The following is a 10,651-nucleotide window of genomic DNA, read 5'->3' as shown; positions in this document are numbered from 1 at the left end:
GGTCCATTTCTCAGACATATCAGCAGCACCTTCACACACTGCTCTGCACTGGTCACACTGCGTTGCTGCTGAATGCAGAGATTAAAGGGCAGTTTAGACACAGAACAAGTTAAAAATTAATTTCAAAAGAAAAAGTTTATCATTTCATGCAAGTTTTATGTTTATTGAGAGAATAAAACAGACAGACAAAAATATTTGAGAAAAATTATTCCAAACTTCTAGAACTTAAAATACATGAAATAGAGACACATTTATTCTCTGGATTGGCAATGAGAGAAACAACAAATAAAGACACTCTAAAATTAATATTTCACACAGAATCACACACACACTAACACCCATTCCATCCTATGTTCAAAGGTGCTAGGGGCTTTAACCATATATATTCTACATCTTTTTCCTAATGTGGAATAGCAACTAGTTTGCTTAAATATGTTTGAATACCTAGGGGAATATTTTGACAAGAGTCATATAAATAGTCCAGGGTGTTCAGAATTCCAGAGGAAGAACACAATTGTTCCTGTTTGGAACGAGTAGGAACAACTTTAGTAAGGCAGATAACACATGGGGTGAGATGAAAGCTCTGGTAGGATGTAGGCAGAGTGTGGCAAAAAGTCAGATTTCGCAATAAATAGAAGGATGGAAACAGTTCATGAATATTGGAAAGCATTCCAGTAGATATGGAGCTCAGACAAAGTCATGGGAAGTACATTATAGAAGAAAGTTGGATTGAAATAGGAGACATTAAGTTAGTCTTGAATGATATACAATGACTTTATATTTTAATTTTTAGGCAAAAATTATTTACTCAGGTTTTAAAGAAAGTCAGTCACAAGATCAAATATTTTCTTTAGGAAACAGTTCTGGCAGCTAAGCATAAATTGCCATACAAATGTAAGAGTTTAAAAGATGGAGAAATGATTAAAAATGTGGATTAATAACTTAAACATGGGATCATAATAGCCTTCAACATGGGCTGATAATAGTAAATGTTAGAAACACAGTTGAAATTTATATTTACTGATTAGATCTGTGGTTAAAAAATGTATTAGAGCAAAGATGTATGGTTTTATACAACGATATGAAGGAATGTGATTTCTGCTTCAATAACCAAAAGGCTGATAATATCATTAGGTAAAGTGTAATACACAAAACTCAGAGCAGGTCTAGGACTCAATATGATCTATTTGAGAATTTTTTTCCCTATGGTGATCAATTTGATTAGACAATACTATGGAAATTTTTTAAGGGTTTATTTATTTATTTATTTGACAGATTTCTACCCCTATTAAATGAAAGTTTTTCCAGAAGTTATTATAAGGTATTCAAACTGCACAAGCTTTTGTATTAGCAGATGAATTTGGGAAGAGAGGAAGAGTATAATTTTTCCTATCTTGCATGATGGAGATGACTGTGTGAAGAATTGTGAATCACTGTGTAGTATGTGTATGTGCATGTGAACATGTGTGTTTATTTATGTGTGAAAATGGAGGTAGAAGGAAAAATAAAATATTTTAGAATGAGAGATTAGAGAGACATGAAAAATGTTATATCGCATTTTTTATGTCTAAGAAGTATTGATTCATTATTCCTATAATAACAACTCTCAGTGGAGGTTGGATTGCAATTATAATTTGACTGGAGGTAAAAAGAAGATATTTAGAATCTTGAAATAAAATTTCAAACATCAGTACACATTTCGTCATTTAAAAAATCCAAGGGCCCTCTTAGGAACACTATTTACCTTACATCCTTCTCAAGGAGGTTTTACTCATATTCTACAACCCAAGAAAAGATGGCCTCTCTCCATGTTTTCTATTATTAGTTAAATACAGTATTGTTACCCTATTTATCATTACTATCTTTTCTTTCTCAATACTGTTACTGTTTCCTTCCAAAGTCCCTAGCACCCTACATATCTCTTTTGAAGGCTTTGAATGTATTGCACAATTTTCTTTTTTCCTTAAAAAACAAAACAAAACAAAACAAAAAAAATCTACCATCACACTGATAACCAACCAATGTTTAGGTCTCTCATTTCTATAAAGTCTCCCTTATGCTGTTGACCCTCAACCTATTTCTTTTACTATTTCTGAGATTGATACTTTGTGTTATCTAAATGACTTCTAAAAATCTCCACCTAAATATCACTTTGTCTCTTTAAGATGAATAAATTCAAAAAAGAACACAGCATATTAATCTCAAAGAAGTTGTTCCTCCCCTTTGTTATCTGTTTCTGTAAAAGCCAACTGTGTTCAAATACATTCACAAGGTAGAAATCCCAGAATCCACCTTAATTCCTTTTCTTCCCTGGATATATTCCTTTCACTGAACTTTTCTCTATGAAAACTTAAAATCTAGTAGGAGCTCTTACAAGGCATATCTATTAATTTATGCTGTTGATAAGTGAATAAGAATAGCCATGTTTATGATAGACAAATACAGAATGACATAATGATCACAAACTTCTCAATATTATTTTCATATCCATCCTTGTAATTCCTTTGTCTGGATAATTAGTCATTTTTCATATAGACAAGTAGGGTGTTTAACTTATTAACTATCATATCCTCTGTAATAACACAATGATTCTCCAAAATCCCTCCATGTTTTTTCTAAAAATATTTGTTGAGTGAGTGAATGAAATAAATACTGAATTAAGTTTCATATTTCTAGTTATTCTAGTTATTCTAGTTATTGTTCACTAGCACATATAATTTATACAAGTGTAATTACATTTATATAAATGTAATTATATGTGTCCAATTTTATATAAACATTTGTTTTTTGCTTATAATATTATATGTCCCCACAAAATAACCTTCAGTGCATATGGCTTTCTTACTCATTCTAAGATGAACATGTCTGTATAGTGGAGTTAAGTACTAGAGAAATGTATAAATCACCCAGCAAAATACCTGGCAAAAGTTTATATTCAGGAAGTTCAAGCACTCATAGAGTGTTCAGTATCTGCTTATTTTATTTAGCTGCTATTAATTCCTATAATTATTCAATTAAATAAGTTTAGGTTTTCAGGTAAACAATTGTATCTGTACAGATGCAATCTCCTCAGTGATAACTCATGTGCAATTTAAGTTAGTGTGTTGTAGAAGGTTTCTTGGTTTTACATCACATATCATTGAGAATACTTCAATAATTTCATAATTATTCTTTCTCTTCTTCTTGAAACATCATCTTCTAGTTTCCCTAACAATAAAATCCCCAGTTTTACTCCTTATACCTAGTCTTTCTTATTCTCACTTTATATCTTCTATTTCTCTGTCTCTGTTCTCAATGGTAGCCTTGAAATGGTGCGACTATTCTTCCTTTATCTTCCAAGACTTATTATCTTCAACTTTCTTTTCTAGTTATGGGTCTCAGGAGGCTAATCTCTGTGGACTATATCATGTGAATTACTCTGCTGTGTGGCATCTGGTTGGATTCAGGTAGTGGTGGAAGAGAGCAATTATAGTTTTTGCAGTTCCCTTCCTGGCTTGGGACCTTGTTTTAAGCAACTGCTTTGTCCTTCCATTACTACATCTCTTGCCATTGGTTTCTTACTCCACAGTTACTATTTTTACCAGTCTCTGAGAACATTACTGCTTTCCTTTATATCATAGCCTAATAGGTTAGTAATGACCTACACTGTTCTTGGTCTGGGGGTTTCACCATTCCATTTAATTCCCTTCATACTGTCCAGATACTTGCTAAGTATTCTTTTCATTAAAATGTCTTTGTTTGCAATGAAATACCACCTCACACCAGTCAAAATGGCTAAAATTAACCATTCAGGAAACAACAGATATTGGTGAGGATGTGGAGAAAGAGGAACCCTCTTATACTGTTGGTAGGAAGGCAAGCTGGTGCAGTCACTCTGGAAAACAGTATGAAGGCTCCCCAAAAAGTTGAAAATAGAGCTATCCTATGACCCAGCAATTGTACTACTGGGTATTTACCCCAAAGATACAAATGTAGTGATCTAAAGGGGCACAGGCACCCAAATGTTTACAGCAGCAATGTCCACAATAGCCAAACTATGGAAAGAACCTAGATGTCCATCAACAGATGGATGGATAAAGAAGATGTGGTATAGTCAGCTATCAAAAAATGAAACTTTGCCATTTGCAATGATGTGGATGTAACTAGAGGATATTATGCTAAGTGAAATAAGTCAAACAAAGACAATTATCATATGATCTCACTAATATGTGGAATTCAAGAAACAAGGCAGAGTATCATTGGGAAAGAGAGGGTAAAAATGAAACAAGGTGAAGTCAGAGGGGGAAACAAACCATAAGAGACTCTTAATCATAGGAAATAAACTGAAAGTTGCTGGAGGGGATGGGGTGGGGGAATGGGGCAATGGATAATGGATATTCAAGAGTGTATATGTTGTAATGAGCACTGTGTATTATATAAGACTGATGAATCACAGACATGTACCCATGAAACAAGTAATACATTATATGTTAATTAATTGAATTTAAGTTTAAAAAATTTAAAAAATAAAATGTCCCTGTTGAAACACTTTAGGTGACTTTTGTTATCCATATGGAAACTGAGTGATTGAATCTGATTTAAAAATGGGCAGAAGATCTGAATAAACATTTCTCCAAAGAAGATGGCCAACATGTATATGAAAAGATTCTCAGCATAATTAATCATCAGGGAAATGCAAATCAAAACCACAATGAGACATCACCTCACACTTGTTAGAATGGCCATTATTAAAAAAAAAAAAAAAAAAAGCAGCAGCAGCAGCACTGGCAAAGATGTGGAGACATTGAAATCCTTGAGCACTGTTGTAATGTAAATGTATGTAATATAATACATAGGAAAAGGAAAATGGTGCACCCACTATTGAAAATAGTATGGACCTTCTTAAAAAAATTAAAAATTAATTTTTAAATATAATACAGCAATTCCTTTTCTGGATGTTTATCCAAAAGTATTGAAATCACTATCTCAAAGAGGTATCTGTATTCCCATGTTCATTGTAGGATTATTCACAATAAACCAGATGTGGAAGAAACCTAAATGTCTATTGATAGATGAACGGATAAAGAAAATGTGGTATATGAATATTATTCAGCATTAAAAAAGACAGAAATCCTGTCATATAGTACAACATGGAAGAAACTTAAGGACATTATGCTAAGTGAAATAAGTCAGACATAGAAGGGAAAATACTGCATGATTCCACTTACAATGAGACATCTAAAGTAATCAAACTCAATGAAATAAAAGGCAGAGTGGTAGATGCCAGAGGCTGGAAGGATAGGTCGATGGGATTTGCTGTTCAAGAAGTATAATATTTTGCTTATACAAGATGAACAAATTCTAGAGATCTGTTGTACAACATTGTGCTTCTAGTTAATAACACTGTACTGTATACTTAAAATTTTGTTAAGAAGGTAGATCTCATGTGTTGTTTTCAAATTACCACAAAAAAAAAAAAAGAAAAGAAAATCCAAGGGTAGCTTCCATGCTATAGCAGATAGCAATGTTAAATATACTTTTGACAAACTCCAAAAAGAGAATCCTAAGATTTTGAAACAAAACTATGACCTATTTTCTTGGTATCTCTCATCCACAGAAAAAACAGCCCCTGGCTTGTTAATTGAGCCCTGGCTGAGACTGAATACCTAACCATAGGCACCAAATAACCATGCTACTTGTGATGGTCTATGCTGTGGTAACAACAAAATATGACAGAACATTAGCAGCAACATTCTACAATTAAACAGATATAATATAGTGAGAATAGGTCAGAGCAATTCCAGAAATACACATAAATTGTCTCTGCAGGTGGCTTAGACTTCCATGTAACCTACCAGTATTTTTAAATAAACCTGTCAATCCCCACTTTCAGACTCACAAGAGGATTCCAAAATGAAAATAGGGAAAACATTCTCATACATCCCAATTTATGTGTGAGTACACATATTCTCACAGCAGCAGAAAGTAGCCATTGTTACAGCTCCCCTCAAGGTGGTCTCTGAATGTTAGTGGTGGAACATAATCTTTACAATCGGTAGAATATCAATATGTTTCCATTTTTATGGAGAAAAAGGGTGGTCTACTTTACAGATCTATAGATTCATAGGCAAAGACTAATGGATTGACTGGTTTGTCAAAGATTTGGAAATAATTAGAGGGAAGTTTAAATGTAAGAAGGTTTGATGTAGAAGTAGGTGAATAAACCTTTTGGAGGTTGCATAGATTATGAATATATTCATATTCTTTGGAAATTCCCTCCAGAATCCATGTGCTACAGACAAACTGTCTCAATAATAATGTGACTTGGGGGTGCTTGGGTGGCTCAGTCAGTTAAGCATCTGCCTTAGGCTTGGGTCATGGTGTCAGGGTCCTGTGGTAGAGCCCTGTTTCAGGCTTCCTGCTCAGTGGGGAGTCTGCTTCTCCCTCTACTTCTCTCTCTACCATCCTTGTACACTCTCTTTCAAATAAATAAACACAATCTCTTTAAAAAAAAATAATAATAAGATGGTTTGGATAAGCAGTCCTGCAAATGTTGGTCTTTTTCCAGACCCTTCAGAATTTGATCTTAAAGCTCAAGCACAAAGGAGTAGTGGAGACTGGGGTGGAAACTACATATGAATACACGGCACGGACTTCACCTCACCAGAGCTCTTTTGGTTACTCCACCTTAATTTGTTAATAACAGGGATCACCCCCACTTCCTTCCCAATATAGTAAACTCCCAAGGGTTCTAGCTAGCCAAAAAGTAGAAAAATTGTTTTGGTTACCTTCCATCCTAGATGACACACCATTTTTTTCTTCATAGAAGTAGTTAGAATTTCCAAATAACAGATTTCCCTCTCACCTTCTCTGCAGTATTTTTGCCAGATCACAAACTGTGCACATGAAACCTTAGTAAAAATGTTGGTGTTGATATTAACATTGTGCATGACCAGGGAACATATTTACAATGAAGGAAATGCAACAGTCTAATATTCATAGAATTTGCTGATTTTTACCAAATTCCCCCTTAGCTAATGAGAGCTTTTCAGGGTTTTAGCTGGAAGACAATATCCTATATATTTTAGGTCTTGTATTAAAGGATGCAGTGTATGCTTCAAATCATTAACCTAATATATAGGCCTTTTGTATTTTATTTTGAATACATGGGTTCAGATCTCAAGGGGTTGAAAGTGGGAAAGAGTCCCTTAACAAGTATGCCTCACTGTTTCCCTTAGACAAGTTTGTTTTCCATTATTACAACCTGGAGACAGGTGGTTTGGAAGTTGCATTTCCAAGGGAGGAATGATTCCCCCCAGGGACAGATCCATGATTTACTTAGATTACTAACTGTGAATTATTTTGAGCTTGATTATTTTAAGTTCCTCTGCTTCAGAATTCAGTCAAAGAAGGATTTACTCTCTTGTCTGTGGTCACGGGTTCAAAATACCAAAGATAAATTTGGCTGCTGACATTAATTTGGAGTGCTTGAAGTTTTGGATCATTCTGTCAGGTAAAGAATCCTAACCAGAGGAGATGCTGCCAGAAGATAAGGGGAACAAGGAATGTTTATGAACAAAATAAGTAAAAGTATTAAGTGCAGCCTCCTGAATAGCTCCAAGACCTGAGAATGTGAGAGCTATGTAACAGTCCTCCGGTTTATGAGACTTGGTTTCTGCTTATTAAGGATGAGAGTTTCTTCATCTGAACAGTTTTGCAAATGACTGCTAATGAAAGTCCATTCTCACTGTGTATATATATATGTGTATATTATTTTTATTTATTTCTTTGCTTATTATCCAAATATATGCTGCAGTTAGACTGACTAATGCAGTTGGTATCACCCAGGAATTTTTGCCAGCTGCCTTCTGGTGTTATTCAGGCAAAGGAAGAAAACTGTAGATAATCAGCAGGAGGGAAGAAAGCAGGTGAGCAGGGACTATATCTGTGCAGAAACAAATCTCTGTGTTGTGGGTAGCCAGTCTCAGAAACCAAATGGGTGCATGAACTTGGGTGGTGCTCAACACCATGAATGGCTAGTCCTCCTCTCACTGGATCTTAAGCCTTTTGCTGTGTTCCAGTACAAAATATACTAGGGGGGCACATTGGTGGCTCAGTGGGTTAAAGCCTCTGCCTTCGGCTCAGGTCATGATCCCAGGATCCTGGGATGGAGCCCTGCATCAGGCTCTCTGCTCCACAGGGAGCCTGCTTCCTCCTCTCTCTCTCTCTGCCTGCCTCTCTGCCTGCTTGTGATCTCTGTCTGTCAAATAAGTAAATAAAATCTTAAAAAAAAAAAGAAAATATACTAGGGATAAAGCAAAGATAAACAACTCTTCTAAGGACATAATCAAATCGTAAAAGTCAAAACACATCAACATGAATCACCTTTTAAAAATGTTAACATTTAACAAATACATTTTTAACCTTCACAAAAAAATTTAAGAATTTATTTGCATTTTTGGTAATGTACATATTCAAAAACAAATACATATTCCTATATGTCATGCAGTTATTTTTAAATTGAAAGTAATTTTCAATATGCCATACTAACATGAATATGAATTTCAAAATTTTCTGTAGGCCAATAGATGTCATTTATCACCTCAATTATACAAGAAATACTGAAATTAAAACTTCTATTACAATATGTCATTAAGTTTATAAGGGGTAAAGTAAGCACAGCCTTCATTTGTTAAATTAATGCAGAGCTGATTTAAATATGAATTTTAATTAGTGTTTTCCGTGATAAATATTTAGTAAAGCATGCCATTAGTCAAGCAAATCTGCTAATATCTTACATCCTTGGCATAATATTTAATTGATAAATTTAAATTTGTAAATGATACAGACTGAAAAATAATACAATGATCTTATATTCCAAGTAATTATTTGTTTTTGTTAGAAAACTAAATCTTTGATTATAAAGAGTGATTATAGATTATAGACATTAGTGATTTTTCAATATAATAAATTGACATTTCACTTTAATGTTATCAATGTTAATTAAAAATTTCATGTAATTTTTTCCTTATTTCTTAATTATTTCCTCTATAAATGATCTGATCACCTTTAAGATATTGCTGACATTCTCTGTCCCTGAGAAAAAATAATACTCAATTAATCTCTTTTGTTTGAGGGCAGTCCCCAGACCCTTGCATTAAAAGACACACAAGAGTGTTAGTTGATTGCAGGCAGGTACACAGGCCATAATTATTTATGTACTGAATGGAATTTGTAGACCTTCCCTACTTTGATGCACTATAACAGTTATTATCAATTTAGGCTCTAACCCCAATAACTTTGGACAAGCAGAAGGGCTTGTTTTCTATGAAAAAAGAAATAATCACTCTTCTTATAGCATACTAATCTTCTACGGTGGTTCCTTGATTTGTATATTCTTGAGGAAGTTGTGAATTTTATTCTTCTATATTCCCTACATCCATCACATTCAACTAACATTTCGTGCACTCCTCAGGATTCAGCATATTGTTAGTCAGCATATTCTTAAGGTTAAGCATAAAGAAATAGAAGATTCATGAAATCATTAGTGTCCCTGTGTCAGAAAAATAAGAGGGTATAGGCATCTGGAAAAGACAAAGGAACACTGGGACATGTTCACTAGTTGATGATTGTGCTGAATTCTAGGCTTTATCTCTAGGCTAAGGTAGAGGAATGGGAATTTTGAAAATGGGATGGAGATAATCTGTTTTCATTAAGGTCACTGTGGCTAGAATGAACAGGATTGCCCATCAAGGCCTTTGCCACACTTAGAAAGATCTATTCCCTCTTTTTCTTCTTTCCTGTTTTACCAAATTTTCGATAAGAAAATAAAAAACATTTTGTGACCAAGAAGATAGCAGTTGCCACACAGGCCAATAGGAACCCTATCACATCCAAAGAGTGGTACTGGAACCAGGTGAGGTTGTGAGCCGCTGGCCGCAGGTGCTTGGCTCCTTTGTGGCGCATGACAAACTCAATCCAGAAGACTGCTCGATCCAGGGGCTTTACAGGTTGATCATGGTGAATTCTTGATAACCTTGTTGCATTCTCTTTATAACTGGTAGGCAAAAATAGAGAAATTAGAGAGTTTTTGTTTTCATTATGGGTAACACCTGATACATGTTATATGTTATATAAGCCAAAGACCATAGATAATAATTGAGAAAAAATTCACTCTTGCTGAGACATGAAATTTGTTGGTTGCATAGCATCTTAAGAATTGTGAAAGGAGGATGTAGAAGAAATACATTCTTAACTGAATGTGGTGAAATGCAGACATAAAAAATGAAACGGGTGTGTTGCACATGTATGGTGTAATTTTTCCAAGGAGAACTTTTGATATTGTGTGTAGTTTCCAGGATCGTTCCAAAATCAAGACTGAATAACCCAATATTGTACAGAAATATCCATAGGAATTTCCATAAACATGGTTTTTAAGCTCTGGCTACTTCATGATGACAGACAAGAAGCTGATAATTGACATTAGTAAACCATTTCTGCAGGGTCTAATATCTTGGCACTGTGATAATTCCCCCATTGCACATATTGTGTCTTTGTAATCCAAAGGACAGTGTCTATATTGGTAATATCAAGATTGGTAAAGATACTAGGGTAATTTTGGAAATGGCAAGGATATGGAACTTTGAATTTTTAAGATGAGTAGAAATATTTT

At 34.4% G+C, this 10,651-nt stretch overlaps 1 protein-coding gene across 5 annotated transcripts in view; it reads right to left on the bottom strand.

The window, feature by feature from the left end:
* Window positions 1–9,366: 9,366 nt before the first annotated feature.
* Window positions 9,367–10,651, bottom strand: part of LOC111149084 (UDP-glucuronosyltransferase 2A1) — a 62,115-nt gene continuing 60,830 nt past the window's right edge. For all 5 annotated transcript variants that reach the window (XM_022505995.1, XM_022505996.1, XM_022505991.1 and 2 more), the window contains one exon: window positions 9,367–10,036. In XM_022505995.1, coding sequence (XP_022361703.1) covers window positions 9,757–10,036 — 280 coding nt within the window. In that variant the 3' untranslated portion in view covers window positions 9,367–9,756. The remainder of the gene's footprint in view (window positions 10,037–10,651) is intronic.

This window comes from Enhydra lutris, unplaced genomic scaffold (assembly GCF_002288905.1).
Source record: "Enhydra lutris kenyoni isolate GAN:26980312 unplaced genomic scaffold, ASM228890v2 scaffoldscaffold21, whole genome shotgun sequence".
In the NCBI taxonomy this organism is placed as follows: Eukaryota; Metazoa; Chordata; class Mammalia; order Carnivora; family Mustelidae; genus Enhydra; species Enhydra lutris.
This window is presented reverse-complemented; position numbering and strand designations above follow the sequence as displayed.